Source organism: Dipodomys merriami, unplaced genomic scaffold, assembly GCF_024711535.1.
Source record: "Dipodomys merriami isolate MVZ:Mamm:240054 unplaced genomic scaffold, mDipMer1.0.p SCAF_456, whole genome shotgun sequence".
NCBI lineage: Eukaryota > Metazoa > Chordata > Mammalia > Rodentia > Heteromyidae > Dipodomys > Dipodomys merriami.
In genome coordinates this window covers 230,417-253,717 of record NW_027206020.1, presented here as the reverse complement: position 1 = coordinate 253,717, position 23,301 = coordinate 230,417, and the positions used below count along the sequence as shown (strand labels likewise).

Sequence of the window (23,301 nt, the reverse complement as noted above, 5' to 3'; positions counted from 1 at the left end):
AAAAGCATTCGGAGATACCCAAGGAACAATTCAGAAAAGATCAACAATACCCAAAGTTTTCTTTCTTTAGAGGCACACACATGGTGGCTCACACCTGTAACTCCATAATTAGGGATTACAGAGGTAGGAGCTGTAAATTCCAGGCCAGGCTGCATCTTAGGGGAAAGCAGGAAAAGAACTAAACAGCAGGGAACAAAAACACGTACTGGAGTCGTCAGAGAGGCATGCAGCCACGGAGGGCTTGGAGGAGCCCAGGGCCCCCTGGCACCAGCCTCACAAATCACAGCAGCTGGTGATTGCCTCCCAGGGCTTCCACTCCTGTGGAAACTCTCCAGTGACTCTTCATTGGTTTTCTTCCTCTGACACCAGGATGCCTCCCTACTTCCTTCCCCCTGGCTGGAATCTGACCCATGGAGACAACTCTTGAGATCTCTAGTTCACAGGGCCTGCTGGAGCTGGCCGAAGGGGAGCCTGTGCCATGGAGCCTGCCCCAGAGATGCCCCGGGGCCAGCCTGGCCAGGCCAGGGCCCTCACATGCCTACGGGGCCCAGAAACGCCCCATTCTTACCTTTCTACCTGGGAAAGAGTCTGCCAACCTAAAGCCATAGGGTTTTAACCTGATTTAACCACATAAACATTTGAAACTTCCCAATATAAAAGGTAAAAAGGCAAATGACAAACTGAGAAATAAAAATTTTGTGTCTGGGTGCTGTTCCTTAGTTCTTTGCTACTCAAGGCTGATGCTCTACCCTTAAGCCACAGCTCCACTTCTGGTTTTTGTGTGGTAAACTGGAAATGAAGAGTCTTATAGACTTTCCAGCCTATGCTGGCTTTGAACTGGGATCCTCAGAGTACCTAGGATTACAAGTGTGAGCCACTGGCGTCTGGCTAAGCAAAGTAACATTTTCAGTATACAAAACCCAAGATCAGTTTCTTTCAAACACAGAGTTTGTATATACCAATAAAAAATGGCTGAGCCCATTTATGTAAGAACATAAATAGATCAATGCAAATAGCCAACAAACAGAAAAAGAAAGTTTATCTTCTGAAATGCTAATCAAAACACCTGGGTATCATCTACCTGTCTCCAGCTGGCTGCCTGCCCGACATAGCCCCGGCCAGCCCCGGGGCAGCGGCCTGGCCACAGGCAGCTGGGCCGCAGGCCCACACTCTGCACCATCAGGCCAACCGGGCACTTGGTGGCCCAACGCCCAGCAACCCAGGCTCACGTTTCCCATGACAGCAGGAGACACACAGACCCCGGGGCTCCTCCATTGACTGGAGATGCTCGGTGGCTGCCCCAACCCCTCATCAGAGAGGACATTGCTCTCAGACATTGCAGCCATCATGTTTGAGGATCAAAAGGAAAACAGAAAGGGGCTCCGTTTGGTGTCTCTTGAACCCAGAGGGCTATGTGTTCCCTCCAAAGGTGGAAAGTCAGAGCACGGACAGCAGGGCTGGGACAACTCCACACAGCAGGCCTTGTCTGGGTCACAATTGACAGTCTGTCCCCCACGGACACGTCCTTGCCACCACACACAGGGACCCCTGTCTGGCCCCACACCCGGGTGCCCCAGCTCCAACAGCTGGTGTGCTGGAATTCACAGGCCCTGAGTCACCGCGGGCCAGGCACCCACGCTTTGTTCCTAGGAGGCTCCAGCGAGGGGCTCTGGGAAAAGGCCCCACAGCCTACAGAGTAAGGGGGTCACCAGGAACTTCCCTGGGGCACAGGAGGCCACACAGCTGTCACCCATCATGGGCAAGACTAGCCCAGGTTGCTCTGGACCAAGTCCCATGTCATTGTGCCCCTGTAGCCTGTGTTAAAGACAATCATCAGCCTGCTGTGGCTGTCTGGGGCCTGCTCACTGTGTGAGGGACTGGCCCCAGGTGGGCAGTTCCTGCCTAAGTGCCTTGTTTGGTTAGCTGGCTTTAAATTATTAATCATATCTTTGGTTTGGGTTTTTATGTTTTTCTATGTTTTTGAGACAGTCCATGCTGGCCTCAAAATTATGATCCTCCTGCCTCAGCCTCCTAGAGCTGGGTTACTGGTATTAACCACCACCCCTGGCTTGCTGGCTTGTTTTCACAGGGTCCTGAGCCTTCATTTTGCAGCTCAGTAGCAGCCTGGATGGAACACAGCACACACTGGGGCACAAGCTGACCATGGCAGGCTGGAAACCCAGTAATAAGATGGCTGAAGGGTTTTCCCGGGGAGCCAGGGTCCCCAGAGAAACCTCAGAAGCACAGGGTGACTTTCAGGGCTCCAAAGGGGCCAGAGTGCCAGGAGAAATACACCACCTGGGCAGAGAGACCACATGCCCTGCACCGGGGGCTCTGCTCCCCAGGATGGAGCACGGCTGGGGGTGCCTGTCATCCTCTATCCTGGGCGGACGGCCCTTCCCCCACCCCGCCCAGGCCGGCCCAGCACGTGGGATGGCACAGGGTTACCTGGAACTTGTCAGCATCTGCTCCTCCAGCCTGACCCAGGAATAGGCCAGCTCCGTGCTCCAGCTCCAGGCCCGGCGACGACCTTGCAAATGGCACCCTCTGAAACTCGTCGCAGTCCAAGTAGAGAGCCACGGTGCCGCCGTCCACGCTGAGCGCAAAGCGAGTCCACCGGCCGACAAGTGCAGGCAGGCGGAAGCTTGCAGCCACGTGGGTCTGCGCAGCGCCTGGCTCAGTGTAGAGCAGGGAGACATTCTGGTACCCGCCCTGCACCTCTGACAGCTTCACACCCAGCGACACCAGGGCCTGCGCCGCGTCCGTGATGGCAAGCAGCACACCCGGGCCCGCTGTGGCCGGCCGGATGTGGAACAGCAGCGAGAAGTCTCGGAAGAAGAGTCTGGGGAAGTGGCTCTGTGCACCCTGTCCACTGTTGGCGCCCGGTCCAAAGTCGTAAGCGGGCCCCACGTCGGGGTCCTCAATGGGGGTGATCTGCGGGGGCAGGGGCTCCCTGAGGAGCTGCAGGAGCCCCACTTCCTCGACAGCGCTCTCTGCAAGGATAAGGATGCCTGTGAGTGGTCGTGGAGCCCCGGGCACGTCGGGTGTGGGGGAAGGGATAGCGAGTCAGCCAGCTGGGGCAGGATCCTCCTCCCTGCTCCACCTGGCCCTCTGAGCTCTGCTAGCCAGTGATCACCGGCAGCGGCATTTGGGAGGCAGGCTGCTCCGCCGGCCTGCAGGCCCAGTGGGGGCAGCCAGGGCAGAGGGAAGAGCCTAAGCTGCACACATCAAAGGCCTGCAGCTCCAGGCTGCGCAGCGCGGGTCAGAGATGCAGGACACGCCGTGTCCCATCTAGCAGGTCTCCACTGTCACGCGGCCTCCACCTGACACTGACACAGGAATCCCTCCCAGGTCTCCTCCAAGCCAGTCGAGGTGCAGACCTGGATCTTTTACGGGGTGTGGAAGTGGCTGGTCCTGGTCTCTGTACAAGGCTTTGAGCGGCGAGGGGTCCCTAACCCCTCTGCAGCCCCCACAGGTTGCCATGGGTAATGCCCGGGGAGGAGGGGCTCCCAGCAGCAGCCCTGGCAGACTGCCTGGCTGCACAGGTAGGTCGTCTGGACTCCGAGTCACTGTGACTGCCTTGTTCACTCACACCGCTACTGACGCCCACCCCCTGCCCAGGCCCGCCTTCCCCGTCCTCCAGGGAATCAACCGTGCAACACGCACGAAAGTTACTTTGCTGCTGGCATCTGGGTGCTCACCCTCACTTCTTGTCCTTCCCAGCAAGGCCAGAGGCCACTGCAGGACACAGGACATCCTCCCTGCAATGCTCTCAGGAACGGGGCTGTGACAGAAGCCCCACCACATCTGGAGAGCATGGTCAGTGCTGGACGCAGGATGGGCAAGGAACACTCCAGGAGGGCTGCTCCACCCCTAACACACATGCCCCTGTGCCATGGCCTGGTCTAGGCCTGCTCCAGGCCTTTCTCAGGGCTCCTCTTCCCCATGCCCAAAGTCTGAGTCTGGACTTCTCACAACAGGTCTGACAGGGCTGGGAAGGTGGCTCAGTGGTAGAGAACTTGCCTTGCCTGCTTGAGGCCATGGGTTCGATTCCTCAGCACCACATAAGCAAAAAAGAAAAAAAGCCAGAAGTGGTGCTATGACTCAAGTGAGAGTGCTAGCTCTGAGCTGAAGAGCTGAGGGACAGCACCCAGGCCCAGAGTTCAGGCCCCATGACCAGAACCAAAACAAAAAACAAAAAAACAGATCTGACAGTCCCATGGGAGTTGACCCTGGGCTGTGGCAGGCCTGTGTCAAGAACTCTACTGGAAGGGAGCAGGCCTGCATCAAGAACTCTCCCTTGGAAGGGGCAGCAACCTGCAGGTGTCCTGAGAGACTGTAAAAGCTGAAGGGGCCAGCCTGTGAATGCATGTGTGCACACACCAGGAGGGGCCAGCCTGTGAATGCATGTGTGCACATACTAGGAGTGATCAGCGTGTGTGCCGTGTGTGCACATGCACTGCATCAAATGTCAGGTCTGCACTGTGGATCCAGGTAGATAGGCTCTCAGGACAGAGGAGAGGGAAGAAATGCTGAGCCCTGACTTTACAAATCAGGCCATGTCACAGAACACTAGCCAGAAGGGACATTGCCATACCCGGCGTCCTCCAGGGCCGCAGCAGCACAGCCATGTGGCAGCATGGGCGCCGGGCCTGGTGGCGGGGCTCTCTGCGGCCCCATCATGCTGCTTGCTGTGGGTCCTGTGTGCAGCTGGCCGCGACGTGGGCCAGGCCTTGGTGGTACCCAGCAGGGCCCAGGTCCCTCCTAACTCAGGACGCAGCACTGCTGCTGCCCAGGCTGGAAGACGCCAGTGTTACACAGCGGCCCCAGATCCTCGGGGGTGCGGCTCCCATTTCTTTTCCAGGAACTTCCCTATGCCTCTGAAGCTAGGGCCCTAAGATCCCTGATCTGCCCGGTGGTTGAGGTACTGAGAGGAGCAGGTCACAGCCTCCCGTGCTTGGGTGCAGGCCCCGGGCTCTTGGATGGGAGGCCAAATGCTCTCTCAGGGGTAAAAGCCTGCATCAGGCCTCAGAGCACCAGGGAGGCCTTTCTGGGAGTAGGAGGACAGACTTTCTGCCCATGGAGCCCCTCCGGCTGTCCCCAGACCCAGGATCCCGTCACCCTCCCTCCCCGGAGACTCTGGAAGCCCCCTTAACTGCAGCCAGCATTGCCCCATGGTGGAGAGAGGCCTGGTCAGCAGGCCCTCCCCTGTGCCCCCAAACAGCTGAGAACACAGCCCTTCCCTGCGGGGCACAGTCCTGGGGGGGGGGCTACCCTGAGGCAGTCAGGGACGTAGTCTATTCCCTTCCGGAAGCATGGCCTTCACTACTAGCCTCATCCTCACCCAGCCAGTGCCCAAGCGTGGCACTGAGGGCAGGCGTGTGCCCCAGCCTTGGCCAGGGCTCTCCCAGAAAATACTCGATTATGGCAAATGTCACAAAAAGGCCCTACCTCAGGGACCCTGGAAAGAGAAGGCACAAACACCCAGCAATAGGAGGACACACCTGCTGCCACCGGACACCTCCAGGGACAAGACCTGCAGCCCAGCCAGACTCCTGACCCCCACCAAGTGGGGTGGGGAGGTCTCAGCGCCCCACACAGAGGCTCCCAGGACCATGGCTCAGAGACAGCCCCCAGCCCACCCAGCTGTAACCACACGCAGCAGGGTTGCTGAGGGTTTGCCCTTGCCCGTCTCCCCTCCTGCAGGGAGGTCTCTCCACTGTTAGGCCTGGCTCCTGAGCCATCATCCTGCTTCGGGCCTCCGGGGGCATGCCCAAAGTGGCCCAGAAACTTATAATTCAGCATAGGAGAAGAAGGCGGGGCTGAGACACTGGACTGCGCCAAACAACTTCTGTGCGACCTTCTAGAGAAGCCCATAGGGAACCACGGCAGTCCCACAGCATTTCCCACTCCTGGGGTCTGTTCAGAACTCTGTGTGCACATGGGCAGGGCAGCCCCCAGTGCTGGACTCACCCCGAGCCCAGTGTCACCACACACAGGAGTCCAGGAGCAAGAGCACAGCAGACTTCCTAGCACAGTACCGCCTGCCAGGCAGCGGGCTGAGATGTAAGACGCACTGGGGCCCGAGTCCCGACTCAGCCTGAGGAGGGCTCCATGGTCTTAACCCCCCGTCTGTCTGGTTCCGTCCAGGCATAGCGCAGGACGTTGGGGTGGGAGGCTCAGTGACACCTCCAGGGGTGCCCCACAGCCTCCGTTCTAAGACACACACATGTTCAGGATCCTCACGGAAGTGAGAGGCAGAAATCACAACATTCATCACTCACTCAAACCCACAAGATGATAGGGTGGGGTAGGCAGTCAGAAGGCACCGGAGCTGTCCTGTGGGGCACGAGGCAAGCAGGGGCCACGTTAGGCAGGGGGCAAAGAGCAAACGGCAAAAACAGCCTTGACAGGCCAAGGGGAAACATCGGCAAACAGTTCCACAGCAAGCATTGCAACAGGACGCCAGCGGGACAGAGGTCAGGGTGACAGTGCGGGGGGACGCGGGGACAGCGTGCCAGGGCCCGCAGGTGTGCCCCTGGCCACGAGATCCCAGACTCTGCAGGGGGAGGGGGGAGTGTTGGCAATGACAAAGCCTGGGGTTCCCGCTCAGTCCCCTTTTCCCTAAGCAGTGTTCATGGTAAACTCCGCAGTCCTGATTTGTCCCTCAGAAGTAATGACAGAGAACAGGCCTGGGCAGCAGCACCATCACCCCCCATGCCAGAAGGAAAACACTTGCAGAACGAACATCTCTAGGGTCACAGCAACCCTGACACAAAGACTAAAACCACCCTGAGCAGGAGACACCTGTCCTGATGGAGGCCTGGCACTGCCCCTGTCACCGCATGATACCCCCCCACCCTGCCCGGGACTGTCCTGCTGGGGGTCAGTGATGCCCTAGAGTGATGCCCAATGAGGTCTGAGGGTGGCGGTCCCCCGAGGAGACAGGTAGTACCTTCCTGTGGGCAGAACGCAGCCCGGGTTGCAGACCCAGGCCAGGCCCCCACAGGGCACCAGCCATGGCAGGCACGGGCACGCACAGCACCGTGCGGCAGGGGATGGCAGGATGTGACAGAGTCACCCGAGATGAAGACAAAGCAGAAAGGGAAGCGGGCAGGCAGGGGGGCCAGCAGGCCTCCTCCTGGGGACACCTGGGAGGTGTCAGGGACACACAGGGGAGCACACACACAGGAGGGACACACAGGGGAGCACACGCACGCACACACACACACACACACATACACACACACACAAGGACACACACAAGGACACCCTAAAGAACGAAAAGCACACTGCGGTCAGATGAGAGGAGGCACTGCAAGGCGGCGGTGCAAGCAGCTGGTCACACAAAAGGACCGCACCGCACCGCCATCTTAGTGGATTCCTGACCTGAATCTTTGGAGGCCAGAAGGCCGTGGCCAACATCTTCAAACGGTGGAAAGGAAAATGATCATCCATTCAACCAAGAATCAAGAATGCTGAGAGTGGAAAACTCACCCCCAAAGCAGACCTGAAAATGTGGCAAAGACAGTTTTTGCCAAAATAGAGAAGCACATCCTGGAACTCATGCACAATCTCAAGGAACCTCAAACAGCCAAAACAATCTGAAAAAGAACAAAGCTGGAGGGGTCACAATTCTCAGCTGCCAAACATCCTAGAAAACTGCCATCATCAACGCAGTGTGGCACTGGATACAGACAGATACACAGAACTAGGCACAATGGCACATGCCTGCAATCCCAGAGCTTGGGAGGCTAAGACAAGAGCGTCTGAAGTTTGAGGCCAGTCTGGTCTATATAGCAAGGTCCTGTCCTGCTGGGGCTCTACCTCCAGTCACTTTTTTGTTGTTGTTGGTGGTGGTCATAGGGCTTGAACTCAGGGCCTGGGTGCCGTCCCTCAGCTCTTCAGCGAGCTGAAGTGGCGAGCACTCTATCACTTGAGCCATAGCGCTACTTTCAGTTTTCTGTTGGTTTATTGGAGATAAGAGTCTCACAGATTTTCCTGCCCAGGCTGGCTTTGAACCATGATCCTTAGATCTCAGCCTCCTCCTGAGCTAGGATTGCAGGCGTGAGCCACCGGCAGCTCCAATTGGTGCCACAATCTGTGTTGGATGTGTGGCCCGGCAGGAAGGCAAGCTTGTTTCCAGCCAGGAGACAGTTTGCTGTGGGTCCTGCACATGCGCATGCACCGCAGGCTCTAGGTAATGAGGAATTAGCAAGGGCTGGCTAAATGCCCCAAGCCTTAGGAGTCCCTGGATATTCTCTCTGGCTCCGGCAACGTCACAGATCACACAAGCACCATTCTGGCAGGAGGCCACCCTGGGCCTTTCACCTGCCTTCCCGGAATGTTCTACTTCAAGGGTCATGTCGGATCTCCTCATGTACTAGGAAGTTACCATTTTTATGTCATCTGCAGAGACAGCCCCAAAGATGGGGACCAGTGTACGCAGGACTTCTGGGATAGGGGCTTCTCAGGTGACAGCCAACAAAGTCAGCACACACCAATGGTGCTGAGATAACTGGGTGTCCCAGTGCTGAAGAAAGAGGTAGGCTCTGACATGCCACCACATACTACCAGAGACCTAAAGACAGCACCACATACTGCCAGAGACCTAAAGACAGCACCACATACTGCCAGAGACCTAAAGACTTAGCACCACATACTGCCAGAGACCTAAAGACAGCACCACATACTACCAGAGACCTAAAGACTTAGCACCACATACTACCAGAGACCTAAAGACAGACAGCACCACATACTGCCAGAGACCTAAAGACAGACAGCACCACATACTGCCAGAGACCTAAAGACAGACAGCACCACATACTGCCAGAGACCTAAAGACTTAGCACCACATACTTCCAGAGACCTAAAGACTTAGCACCACATACTACCAGAGACCTAAAGACTTAGCACCACATACTTCCAGAGACCTAAAGACTTAGCACCACATACTGCCAGAGACCTAAAGACAGCACCACATACTACCAGAGACCTAAAGACTTAGCACCACATACTACCAGAGACCTAAAGACAGCACCACATACTTCCAGAGACCTAAAGACTTAGCACCACATACTGCCAGAGACCTAAAGACTTAGCACCACATACTTCCAGAGACCTAAAGACAGCACCACATACTACCAGAGACCTAAAGACTTAGCACCACATACTTCCAGAGACCTAAAGACAGACAGCACCACATACTACCAGAGACCTAAAGACAACACCACATACTGCCAGAGACCTAAAGACTTAGCACCACATACTGCCAGAGACCTAAAGACAGCACCACATACTACCAGAGACCTAAAGACAGCACCACATACTTCCAGAGATCTAAAGACAGCACCACATACTGCCAGAGATCTAAAGACAGCACCACATACTGCCAGAGATCTAAAGACAGCACCACATACTTCCAAGACCTAAAGACAACACCACATACTACCAGAGACCTAAAGACAGCACCACATACTACCAGAGACCTAAAGACTTAGTACCATACATAACAACTGAATGTGAGCGGAAGGAAACAGAAGTCAGGTCTGTTGGATTGAAATCCCTCTACACAACTACTCAAAACTAATAAACAATTTAAGACAAGTAAGGTTGGCTATGACACCACAGGCGGTAAAGAAACAGTAGGAAACAGTAGGAAAACTGGAGTTTTAAAACATCATTGCATCAAGACAACAGAGTAAAAGGCAGCTCCAGAATGGGAGAAAATGTCTGTGAATCATGGTGCTGAGAGGGAATTAATGTCTGGAATTTAAGAGAATTCTTTAGGTTCAATCAAAAAGCAAATGACCTAATTAAAAATAGGCAAAGGACTTGAGTTGACGCCTCTTCCAGTGAGCAAATGGAAGTGTGTGCAGGGTCACTCAGAGCTAGGGGACCAAAGTGCACACTCCTAGGAGGCCAGCCCACACCACGGGGATTGCTGTTCTGTCTGAACAGACAAAATGAAGGACTCACAGACAAAAGAACAAACTAGAAGGAAATGAAAAGGCAGAAAAGAAGTGTTTTATATTGATATCCACACAGCTACACACACAGAGACACACAGACACACACACAGACAGGCACACATGTTCACTGCAGCCACGCCGTGGATTGAGCCCAGGGGCTCCTGGGAAGCTGGGGAGGAGTTGCAGACGCAGTTACAGACGATGGGAATCTTGTCTCTTTGACACAGATGAGCCTGGTGGATCTTAAGAAACCAGGCTCAGAGACCAACACCGCAGGACCATGGCTGTGTGATCTGGAGAGCAGAGCGTGGAGCTGCAGAGGATCAACCCCACAGAGATCAGGGGGCGGCGGTCAGACCTCACAACCCGCCCTGGGACTGACCGCACACATCCACACGGAGTGCACTGGACTGTGGTCACATGCGCAATGCGTTTGTCCATAAAATCACACTCGCCAGGGGCTCCCAGACCACCACACAGGACCCCTGAGCCCCAGCGAGGCCGTGGGGGTGGATGCCCCGGGCAGCGGGCAGCGCAGGTGGGCTGGTACACCTCAGAGGGCCTGGCGGCATGTGGAAGCTCTGTCAGCACCATACAACAAATATTTGCAGATTGCCAGGAGGGAAAGATAAGCGTTCAGGTACTTTTCCACGGAGGCGGTCTTGCCCGCTTCCTGAATCAAAGTTAAACAGAAACCTCAGGTTAACTGAAGCGTTGTCAAGGACAGTAACATTCCCTAAGTCCTACTCCGATTAAAGCAGCAAGATGCAAACCTGCAGTGAGCACTGCTGCGCTCTGCCAGGGCAGGGGATGAGGGATGAGGCTGGGCACAGGGCAGGGGATGGGGGATGAGGCTGGGCACAGGGCAGGGGATAGGGAATGAGGCTGGGCACAGGGCAGGGGATAGGGAATGAGGCTGGACACAGGGCAGGGGATGAGGGATGAGGCTGGGCACAGGGCAGGGGATGGGGAATGAGGCTGGGCACAGGGCAGGGGATAGGGAATGAGGCTGGACACAGGGCAGGGGATGAGGGATGAGGCTGGGCACAGGGCAGGGGATGGGGGATGAGGCTGGGCACAGGGCAGGGGACGAGGGATGAGGCTGGGCACAGGGCAGGGGATGAGGGATGAGGCTGGGCACAGGGCAGGGGATGGGGGATGAGGCTGGGCACAGGGCAGGGGATAGGGAATGAGGCTGGGCACAGGGCAGGGGATAGGGGATGAGGCTGGGCACAGGGCAGGGGATGGGGGATGAGGCTGGGCACAGGGCAGGGGATGGGGGATGAGGCTGGGCACAGGGCAGGGGATAGGGAATGAGGCTGGGCACAGGGTGGGGGATGGGGGATGAGGCTGGGCACAGGGCGGGGGGCTCAGGGGCCACTGTGGGGGAGGAGGATGAGGCTGGGCACAGGGCGGGGGCCACAGGGGATGAGGCTGGGCACAGGGCGGGGGCCTCAGGGGCCACTGGGGGGGAGGAGGGAGGATGAGGCTGGGCACAGGGCGGGGGATGGGGGATGAGGCTGGGCACAGGGCGGGGGATGGGGGATGAGGCTGGGCACAGGGCGGGGGCCTTGGGGGGTCCCCAGGGGTCATGGGCACAGGGCGGGGGCCGCGGGAGGGGGTCCCCGGGGGGGTCACGGGCACAGGGCGAGGTGGCACCCGTGGGATGTCACAGTGATGAGCCCACTGTCTCCCCCAATGTGCCACCGTGGCCCCCAAGGCTCAGGGGGGTCGGGTGCCCCTGTGTGGCCACGCCCCCCGCAGGGGACACAGGGCCTCCCCATGCCTGCCGGATGGCTCTGGGCTGCCAGGCACAGCGGCTGTGGGATGCGGGGGGGACAGCTGCCCGCTGCTGCTCCTGCCACCCTCCAGATGATCGGCGAGTGACCGCCCAGGCTCCAGCCAGAGCCCCTGCCCCCAGCCTGCCCCCGCACCCCGCCCTCCTCATCTCCACCTCGCTGGGGCGTGGCCATCCTCACGGCTCCCATGTCCTTCCCAGGGCCAGCACTGCCCTCCCTCCTCACCCTAGGCCTCCACCAGGGCCTTTGTGGGGAAGAACCCCTGGCAGTAGCCAGGCTCGCTGGGGGTCAGCAGGGCAGCATCATGTTGACTGCAGACGCCCGACTTGGGTCCCACAGAGCCGGCTCGCGCCTGAGGGCCGAGGGTCAGGCCAGCTCGGCACGAGGTGGGGACAGACAGCCGAGGCCTTCCACCACAGCCGCGCCGAGGGCTGGAGGGGAGCCCGGCTCAGACGGGAGGAGCTGCCAGACTGCCTCTGCTCTGGAGCCAGTCCCTGCCTGCTGTTCCCCTCTCCCCAAGCAGCAAGGGTGACGGGGTATGGGCCAGGCCCCCCCATGGCAAGGCCGTGGGTGCATCGCGGGGGCCCAGGCCTGCACCCGCCCCGTGGCTGGCTGGAGCCACAGAACTGGAGATGTGCAGCCTAACCGCTGGGCGCAGGAGGAGGCGGGATCTGGCGGGAATGACAGCCCCGCAGGCGCACATCAGGGCTCCACCTGTCAGCTTCCTGTCAGTGACCAAAGACGTAACCCAGGACACAAGGCTACGTCCTATGTCGGAGAACAGGGATGTGGCTATGTCCTGTGACAGGACAAAATGGACACAGGAGAGCTACTGTGAGGACTGAGCAAACACACAGTGGAGATCACCGGGGGCAGGCGACACCCCGGACACCGGCTGCCTGCCCAGGCCTGGGTCAGGCCCAGCTCCCATCCTACCTCAGAGCCCAGTCAGGGGCTGCGCCCTCCCCTCCCCCCCCCCCCAGGCTCTGGAGGGGTAGAGACGGGCCGGGGGTCAAGTCAGCCCCGGCTGATTCCATCTGGCAAGGCAAAAGGGAGGAGGGGCGGTGGCCGGCCAGTTACCTGCAGCCGGCCCAATGAACACACAGTACCCTTCCTCCTGGTCAGGGAGCGAGGCGCAGGGGATGGGCAGCCCGGCCCCCTCCAGGCCGCTCCAGCAGGCGTCCTCCAGAGCCTTGCAGAACTGGCGGCAGGGTGGCAGGGCGGGCGGCGGGCCCGGGCCCGGGCCGCACGGCGGGGCCAGCAGCAGGCAGAAGAACCAGGCAAGGAAGGGGTGGCAGTGCGTGCGCAGGAGCTCCGTCCACGCCCGCGCCGCAGCCCGCACCTCCTCGCGGCTCTTGTGGTGGAGGAGGTTGGGCAGCCAGGAGTGCCCGAACCCCAGACGGCTGCAGACAGGAAGGCCGGGCGGCAGGGGCAGGCAGCGGCCGGCAGGGGCCTGCGGGGCAGCCCCCAGCAAGGCTGCGTTATTAGCGAGACCAGGCACCGGGGAGCCAGCCCCGTGGGAGAACCAAGCACCACGGTCCCCACGCGGTGCTGGCGCTGCCGCCTGAGCCAGGCGGGTGGAGGGGGCAGAGGGAGGCGCGGAGGAGGCGCTGTGCGTGGCCAGGGGACCCACCACCAGCGGAAGCAGAAGTGGCGTGAGCATGGGCGCCGCGGGTCCTTCGGGGCATCCGTGCCACGGGCTGGGACCGGCCGCCACCGGCAAGCGTCTTCCCCTGTCCAGGTGCCCCGGCTGCCAGGTGGGCGCTCTGCCTGGCATGGAGGAGGGAGGAGCTCTACCTGTGGGAACCGGCGGTGCTGTGGAACCCCTCTGGGGTGCCTGGGTCCTGCTCCAAGAGGGAGACGGCTGGGTGGGCGCAGCCAGGGTGCTGGCCTCGGGGCTCTGGGTGTCCGGTGAGCCCAGAGCTCCACTGCTTGGCCAGAGAGTAGTCCTGCTCTCCTGGGGGTTGCTGGAGAGCCCCGTGTGGGTGGGGGGGTCCGCCACAGCCGAGTTCGGGGTAGGAGTGGCATCATCCCACAGCTGGACGAAGCTCCGGATGCCCTCAGCGACATTCAAGATCTTGGCTCCGACGCCGGCAATGTTCTCCTCCTTCGTGTCGGCGCTCGCGGCCGGGGTGGCCGGGGCCGTGGGGGGGGCGGAGGCCCCAGGCCGGCCAGGGCCTGGCTGTTCCCTAGGCAGCTCGGGGCTGGCCGAGAGCGGTGCTGGCTCTGTGGGGTCATGCCGGGGGCCCGCGTGTGTGGGGCGGGGGACCACGGTGGCCGGGGAGTCGGAGAGCTTACTGGACCACAGCCATTCCAGACTCAGCAGGTTGGCCCCGGCAGGCGGAAGGCAGGTCAGCAGCAGCAGCAGCAGCAGCAGCAGCGGCGGCGGCAGCGGCGGCAGCAGGCGGAGGCGTCCGCTGGGGTCGGGAGCCATCGGGGCTGTGAGCGCAGCAGCTGCCCGGTGGGCCAGGAGGCGGGGCCTGCGGGCAGAGCCCGCCCACCCCCACTCTCAGTTCTCTGCTTCCTCCCAGCAGCTTTCTGCTACTTTTCCACTCCCGCAGAAGGGCCAGTCCTGAGAGCCAAGGTGACCCGCTGACCTCCACGCTCCATTTAACTCCTTCCCTCCCATTTTTCCAATACATCCACAGGGCAGGGCATTCCGAGGAGCAGCCAGGGGAGCTCCTGTCTGTCCAAACTGCTGAGTCTGCCTGGGGTGTGTGGGCGCAGGCCTTCAGGCCAGGGCCCATGGAGGCCTCAGCCCAGCCCCAGTGGAGAATGCTGGAAGTCCTGGCCTCCAGCCACTGTTCTGTGGTCAAACTGGAACTTTAAAAAGTGATTGTTGCAATTCCAATGCTGGCTGCAACTGTTGCCTCCAAGCATGAAAACACTGGACAGAGGAGAGGAGGGAAGAGGGGATTTCCTTCCTTGCTGCTCAGATTTGAAGCTATCCACGTATCCACACACCCATCCATCCACCCCCTCATCCATCCTTCCACTCATCCATCTATTCACCTATCCATTCACCCATCCATCTATCCATCCATCATCCATCCATCCATCCATTCACCCATCCATCCATCCACCCATCCATACATACAAACATACATCTATCCACCCACCCATCCACCCACTCATCCATTCTTCCACTCATCCATCCACCCATTCACCCATTCACTCACCCATCCATCCATCTACCCATCCATCCATACAAACATACATCTATCCACCCACCCATCCACCCACCCACCCATCCACCCACTCATCCATTCTTTCACTCATCCAACCATCTACCCACTCATCTATCAATCCATCCAGCCACCCACCCACTCATCCTTCCATTCTTCCACCCATCCATCCTATTCATCCATATATCTATCCACCCACCCACCCATCCACTCACTCATCCATCCATCCTTCCACTCATCCATCCACCCACCCACCCACCAACCCATCCACTCACCCACACTTCCACTCATCTATCCAACCATCCATCCATCCATCCATCTATCCATCCATCCATCCATCTACCCATCCACTCATCTATCCTATCCATCCATATATCTATTCACTCACACACTGACCCACCCATCCATCCAGTCACTCATCCATGCATCTATACACTCACTCACTCATTCATCCTTCCACTCAACCATTCATGCATGCATGCATGCATCCATCCATCCATCATCCATCTAACCACCCACCCATCTACCTATCCACCCACCTACTCACCTAACCCATCAACCCATTCATCCATCCATCCATCATCCATCCACCCACCTATGCATCCATCTAGCCATCTAGCCATCCATACATCTATCCACCCACCCATCCACCAACCCACCCATTCACGCACCCACCCACCCACCCATCCATCCATCCATCCATGCATCCATCTATCCACCCACCCACCTATCCACCCACCCACTGACCCATCCATGCATCTATCTATCCACCCACCCACCCACCCACCCACCCATCCATCCACTTACCCACCACCCATCTATCCATCCATTCATCCACCCATCAACTCATCCACCTATCCACCATCCATCTATGCATCCATCCCCCCCCAGGTCCCCAGATCCCTAGTCCCATCTGCCTCACCTCCTATAGAATGTAGTAGACAAAGCACACCCCCTTTACTCTTAAGTCTACTCTGGTTCCCTATTACTCTCAATGCTCTAAACCAGCATGCAGTGGGCGTTAACTTGATGGCAAAGGACAATTCCTGGAACTTATCAGGGTTGAGGGTGTCATAGGGCAGGGGGAGGGGTCCTGCCTCCCATCCCACAGGGTCACTCATCAGTATGCAGAGCTCAAGGCTTCTCAGAGGCTTATGGGACACCTGGGTCACCCCAGTCCTCCAAGATGGCTCAGCGAGCCTGCCCACCGTGAGTGAGGCCCAGGGGCTGCCCCAGCTGGTGCCACAAGGGCTGTGGGAGCCTGGGTCTCGATACACTTAGGTGTCTTTACCAGGTGCCCTTCAGGGGCAGAGTGCAGAGGCTGGCAGGGGGGCCAGCATGGAACGTGGCTGGGCGTTGGCACATGCATCTGCTAGGAAGTCTCTGGCTGCATGCTTCCCACCCTGCTGTCCTTCCTCTTCACACGGCTTCAGAGAATTCTCCATTCCATCTGGGGAAGGAAGGGGCTGCACCAGGCCTGTCTACAGTGTAGCACCTGTCCACATAGCTTCTGTCTATCACGTAGCTTCTGTCCATCAAGTAGCTCCTGTCCATTGAGTAGCACCTGTCCATCACGTAGTGCCTGTCCATCACGTAGTGCCTGTCCATCGAATAGCATCTGTCCATCACGTAACACCTGTCCATCAAGTAGCCCTGTCCATCACGTAGCACCTGTCCATCAAATAGCGCCTGTCCATCACATAGCGCCATCTGTCGCGTCACCTGCCCTGGGTCACAGTACTTGAGCTGGTTCTGAGCCTCCAAGCAAGGCCATCACTTTTCCCGCCGCCAGGTGGGCTCCTGTGACAAGCACCTCACAGAGGTGAGGCCTGCCCTCTTCCCAGGTTCATCCAATCAGGAGCGGTTCCTGAGCCAGAAGCCCCCCTGCCCGGCCCTGATTCCAATCAGGAGCGGTTCCTGGGCCAGAAGCCCCCCTGCCCGGCCCTGATTCCAATCGGGAGCGGTTCCTGGGCCAGAAGCCCCCCTGCCCGGCCCTGAGCTCTGGGCAGTAGCAGGGTCCGGGAGGGGTGACAGCACCCCTGGCCTGACGCAAGACACTGCACTGCATCCAGGGTCTCGAGAACCTTTTGCCCAGGCCAGCCTGGACTGCAGTCCCCCAATTACACTGCCTGTTGTATCTGGGATGATGGACACCCACCCCAGGCCCAGTTATGCTTTCTGTTGAAATGATGTCTTTTTTTACCCAGACTGGCCTGAACTGTGAGTCTCCCAGTCTCTTCTACCAAGTAGCTAGGATTTCAGGCATGCACCACGAGCTCGTTTTGAGGTTTTAAGCAACAAATGTAAGACTGACACCAACTCAAGGCAGTCTAACCATTCGCAGGATTTGCATTTCCACTAAGTTCTGCATCACTAATCAAGATGTGGCGTCAAACAGAAGGGAGGAAATGGCGTCCCCCGGGGCCTCACCCCTGCCCCTTCTCCTGCCATGTGCACCCCCTCCCGCCCGAGGAAGGCCAGGGAAGGAAGGGTCAGGATCTGCCAGCAGCCAACAGCTCCCTGCCTGCTGGTGACGTCCCTTCCTCTCCAGGCCTGGAGAGTGCCCAGCACTCCTGAGGGGCAGGGAACTCCTGCTCTGACCTCTCCAGACCCTCAATGCCCAGCTCTACTGTGACTCTTCTCAGGGTGAAGGTTCACAGGGCCCTGAGCTCCTACTCTGAGCAGGGAGAGGGCAGCTCCAAGGCCAGGAAGAGCAGCAGACAGACAGACCAACTGGGGTCCCGCGGGGGTGAAGGGTGTGGGGCCTGCAGAAGCCACAGCCCTGGGCTCAGGCAGAGGCCTGAGAATGAGAGGGTAATCTGGAGGCTGGTGTCCAACGACCAGCAGCCAGAGGCAGGAAGGGCCACTGCCCGGCCAGCTACCTGGGGTGCCATTCACAGAGACACACGTGTTTGACATGGGCTCTGCGCTCCTCCTGGGGCTCTGGCTGCACCTGAGGTGCACCTGCCCTCGGGGGCAATCCAGGCAGGGCAATTTCCAGCCGGGCATCACTGCTCAGCTCACCTTCCACAGCCTGATTCATGGTGTCCTCCTCCTTTGCCTATCCACAAAAGGACCAGGCTGGTCAGGAGCAGTCCACAAAGCCAGCCAGGCCACGGGCCGCCAGCGACCCCACCCTGCTAGACCACGGGGGTCCTACATACAAAGTGTGAGCCACACCACGGCTCACGAGCTCTCGCGCCGGCTGTCCCATGAGTCTGTTCTACAGAATGAGGAAACTGAGGCTGAAGGGGCCGCTCAAGATGAGATGGAAGGGTGCTTGGGTATCTGCACACACATGCGCGGACACTGTGCCATGTACATTTCCACGCAGACACATGTGTGCACATGCAGTCACACACATTCTCACACTCAGACACGCACACTCAGTTCTCACACGGCGTCCTGCATACCCTCCTCACGGTTTCCCTGAGGCCACTGTTACCAGGGCTGTACCCTTCCTCGTTGCCGTGGTGAGGGCCTGAAGCGCTGTCCCCAGAGGACGGAGGGGCCACCGATGGACAGCTGTGCACAGCGCAGGAGCAGACGGCATTCCAAGCAGCTGAACCCCACGCCCGTTCACAGGCCAGGGCAGGCCATATGCAAACAGCTGCGTCTTTACAAGACTGGGCTCCCCAAATTAATCCCCATGACGCTCAGAAGGGTCTCAAATGCCCAGAGAACAATCTGGAAACTCACTGCCACTAATAGGATTGTATGCCTCAGGTGTCTCTAGAAGATCCTAGGGCGGAAATTCCAGGGCTCTCTCTCCCCTTCTGTCCTCCTTGCCCCTCCCCCCAGCACTGTGGAGGCCCAGCTGGGTGCGGGATGGGGTGTCCCCGCCCCTGCCCCATCTACGTGTGCTGACCGCTCCGCCTGGCTCTGCCGGCTGCGCCAGCCCTGCCGCTGGCATTCATGCTGAACTCTTGGGCAGATCTAGGCTGAGGGACCAAGGGAACAGAAAAGCTCTGCTCGCGGGACCATGCTGCCCGGGAAGGCAGCAGCCGTGCCGTGCCGAGCAGCTCGCGGGCCGCGCGGCCTCTCAGCCACCCATGCTCCAGGCCCACCCTGCCTGTCCACCCCCCAAGCCCCCCAGGACAATCACACCTTCAGTGTTCCCAGCCCCCGACATGGCTCCCACCAGGAAGCACCAGGCCCCACATGAGGCACGCAGTGGCTCACACACATGCGCACGTGTGTGCTCACACACATGCCCACACATGTGTGCTCACAGTCACACACAATTAAACACACCAGCACAGTCACCTGGCTCACACACATGCACACACCTGTTCACACACTTTCACATGTACACAATACATCCACACACACACATGTATGTATGCACTCTAGCACATGCACACTGGCCCACAGACAAGCACACGTGCACACACCTGCTCACACAACGTGCATGTGTGTGCACGTGATCTCCTGCACACACAGTCACATATGCACGCACATACACACAAGTGCTCTCTTAGTGTGGAGTGGACAGGGCCCCCGATCCATGCTGGCGCAGCAAGAGGCCACGCCCCGTCCAGTGGTCCTGCCTGCACCTCATCCCAACATCTGTGTACTTGGAGGGACGGGCATGGCAGCGCAATCAGGACTTTGGGGTGTCTCCCTCCTTTGGGGTAGGAGGGAGATGCTGTGGAGTGAGAGCAGAACCGTTCCCTCCTGGCAAGGAATGGCCTCAGGCCCTTGGGATGGACCCGACGCGCGCTAGGCCCGGCGGTATCTGTGTGCCCGGGGAGGCCGCGGGCTGAGGACACTCACCTAGCTCTCAGCTGACACTCGAGCACCTCAGTGGAGGACAGAGACGGTGGCGAGGGGAAGTCTCCATGCCTCCTGGGGGAGCGCCACCCGCTGGCGGGAGGCGGGCAGGCAGGCAGCAGGTGTGAGCGGCGGGCACCTGCCCTGGCAGGTGCCGTCCTCTGCCGGTGTTCTCCACATGCCACAAGCTCGCCTCCCCACAGGGACACACGTGGACAAGAACCCCTCCTGGGAAGGTCCACTTCACCCTCGTGAGCATGGAAGTCAGCACATAGCACCTCTGAACAGGACCACAGCGGGCGGGTCGGCAAGGACCACAGGGGACGGGTCAGCCACCACCACAGGGGGCGGGTCAGCCAGGACCACAGGGGACGGGTCAGCCACCACCACAGGGGACGGGCCAGCCACCACCACAGGGGACGGGTCAGCCACCACCACAGGGGGCGGGTCAGCCAGGACCACAGGGGACGGGTCAGTCACCACCACAGGGGACGGGTCAGCCACCACCACAGGGGACGGGCCAGCCACCACCACAGGGGATGGGTCAGCCACCACCACAGGGGACGAGTCAGCCAGGACCACAGGGGGCGGGCCAGCCAGGACCACAGGGGACGGGCCAGCCACCACCACAGGGGACGGGTCAGCCACCACCACAGGGGACGGGTCAGTCACCACCACAGGGGACGGGTCAGCCACCACCACAGGGGACAGGTCAGCCGGGACCACAGGGGACGGGTCAGCCGGGACCACAGAGGACGGGTCAGCCACCACCACAGGGGACAGGTCAGCCACCACCACAGGGGACGGGTCAGCCACCACCACAGGGGACGGGCCAGCCACCACCACAGGGGACGGGTCAGCCAGGACCACAGGGGACGGGCCAGCCACCACCACAGGGGACGGGTCAGCCAGGACCACAGGGGACGGGCCAGCCACCACCACAGGGGACGGGTCAGCCAGGACCACAGGGGACGGGCCAGCCACCACCACAGGGGATGGGTCAGCCACCACCACAGGGGACGGGTCAGCTACCACCACAGGGGACGGGTCAGCCGGGACCACAGGGGATGGGTCAGCTGGGACCACAGGGGACGGGTCAGCCACCACCACAGGAGAAGGGTCAGGACCACAGGGGACAGGCCAGCCAGGACCACAGGGGACGGGCCAGCCACCACCACAGGGGACGGGTCAGCCACCACCACAGGGGATGGGTCAGCCACCACCACAGGGGACAGGTCAGCCACCACCACAGGGGACGGGTCAGCCACCACCACAGGGGACGGGTCAGCCAGGACCACAGGGGACGGGCCAGCCACCACCACAGGGGACGGGCCAGCCAGGACCACAGGGGATGGGTCAGCCAGGACCACAGGGGATGGGTCAGCCACCACCACAGGGGATGGGTCAGCCACCACCACAGGGGACGGGTCAGGCACCATTACAGGGGATGGGTCAGCCACCACCACAGGGGACGGGTCAGGCACCACCACAGAGGGTGGGTCAGCCACTACCACAGGGGACGGGCCAGCCACCACCACAGGGGACGGGCCAGCCACCACCACAGGGGACGGGTCAGCCGGGACCACAGGGGATGGGTCAGCCAGGACCACAGGGGACAGGCCAGCCATCACCACAGGAGACGGGTCAGCCACCACCACAGGGGACGGGTTAGCCACCACCACAGGGGATGGGTCAGCCGGGACCACAGGGGATGGGTCAGCCACCACCACAGGGGACGGGTCAGCCGGGACCACAGGGGACGGGTCAGCCGGGACCACAGGGGGTGGGTCAGCCACCACCACAGGGGACGGGTCAGCCACCACCACAGGGGACGGGTCAGCTGGTACCACAGGGGACGGGTCAGCCAGGACCACAGGGGACGGGTCAGCCACCACCACAGGGGACGGGTCAGCTGGTACCACAGGGGACGGGTCAGCCAGGACCACAGGGGACGGGTCAGCCACCACCACAGGGGATGGGTCAGCCAGGACCACAGGGGACGGGCCAGCCACCACCACAGGGGACGGGTCAGCCGGGACCACAGAGGACGGGTCAGCCACCACCACAGGGGATGGGTCAGCCACCACTACAGGGGATGGGTCAGCCACCACCACAGGGGACGGGTCAGCCACCGCCACAGGGGACGGGTCAGGCACCACCACAGAGGGTGGGTCAGCCACTACCACAGGGGACGGGCCAGCCACCACCACAGGGGACGGGTCAGCCGGGACCACAGGGGATGGGTCAGCCAGGACCACAGGGGACAGGTCAGCCAGGACCACAGGGGACAGGCCAGCCATCACCACAGGAGACGGGTCAGCCAGGACCACAGGGGACAGGCCAGCCATCACCACAGGAGACGGGTCAGCCACCACCACAGGGGACGGGTTAGCCACCACCACAGGGGATGGGTCAGCCGGGACCACAGGGGATGGGTCAGCCACCACCACAGGGGACGGGTCAGCTGGTACCACAGGGGATGGACCAGCTGGAACCAGAGGGGACAGGCCAGCCGGGACCTGTGGACTCTCACCACCAGTGTCCATGGCGTGCATGGACTGCACGCCTGCTGACAGCCAGGGAGATGGGGTACAGCAGCAAGGGGCTCAGAGACGGCCACTCGGGGCGCCAAGTCACTCTGAGAAGACAATGAATGAGTTCCTCCCACTTCAGAGCAGCCAAGAGCAGCAGCACCTGACTCCACACACAGAAACCAGCACACCTGCCTCGCTCTCTGTCACAAGTTCTCGCTGGGAGGCTGGCCACTGGTGACCGGGTCCCCAGGGCCCTGCCCACTGGGGACACTGAGATGCCCCGGTTCCATCCTCAGCCTGGCACACACACACACAGCCTGAAGATCTAAGCCAGAGGCTTTTAACCACCAGCTGGCGTCATCTTCCTTCCGTCTCAGCCCCTGAAGGAGGAAAGTGTCTTGTAGATCACCCTTCCCCAGGAGTATGGAGAAGGTTCTCTCCTATGTTGAGACCCTGTGTCCAAGGGGAGGTTCCATGGATGCCTGGGCTAAGTCCTTAGCATTCCCCAGGGCCTGGGGTCCCTGCTGCCTGGAAAGTATGTAGGCCACTGCCCTCCCCCAAACACAGCCCCCCCCCAGGCCTCCCAGACACAAGAGAACCCTGGAGCTCCTAAGCACGTGCGGAACACCAGCCAGCAGCCCGTGGGTGGGCAGTCCTCACCCTCTGAGTGTCCAGGGGTCTTTAGAAATGGGAGAGCCAGAGGGCACCCTGGAGCCTGCGTGGCACCAGCCCCACCAAGTCTGCCTCGGAGGGAAGCACAGCTCAGAGACACGGTCTAGAAGGATCTTCGGTGGTTATAAACGTAGTCAGAGGGAAGAAGGTCACTAGGGTGGGGAAGGCCAGGGCACCCTTCCCACCCTGTCCCACTGGTCACGCTACCACTGTTGAGGGACTTAGCAGAGATGGCAGACAGGGACGCTCACCAGACACCACCATGTCTACATCACCAAGACAAGGCTAGGGGCCACTCTAGAGGCAAGAGGCTCCAGGGTTGCTCACACCAACATGCTATTCTGGGATGGCCCAGAAGGAAGGAATT

General features: G+C 60.1%; 1 protein-coding gene across 5 annotated transcripts in view; it reads right to left on the bottom strand.

Moving 5' to 3' along the window:
* The window catches only part of LOC138808569 (collagen alpha-1(XVIII) chain-like), a 99,530-nt gene that overhangs the window by 37,871 nt on the left and 38,358 nt on the right, over positions 1–23,301 (bottom strand). For 2 of the 5 annotated variants that reach the window (XM_069994830.1, XM_069994833.1), the window contains exons 1-2: positions 13,568–14,315; positions 2,449–2,993 (exon numbers count right to left, since the gene is read on the bottom strand). In XM_069994830.1, coding sequence (XP_069850931.1) covers positions 2,449–2,993; positions 13,568–14,204 — 1,182 coding nt within the window. In that variant the 5' untranslated portion in view covers positions 14,205–14,315. Of the gene's footprint in view, positions 1–2,448; positions 2,994–12,850; positions 13,542–13,567; positions 14,316–23,301 lie in introns of those variants that run through there. The other 3 variants (XM_069994828.1, XM_069994829.1, XM_069994832.1) reach the window with 2 other exon arrangements.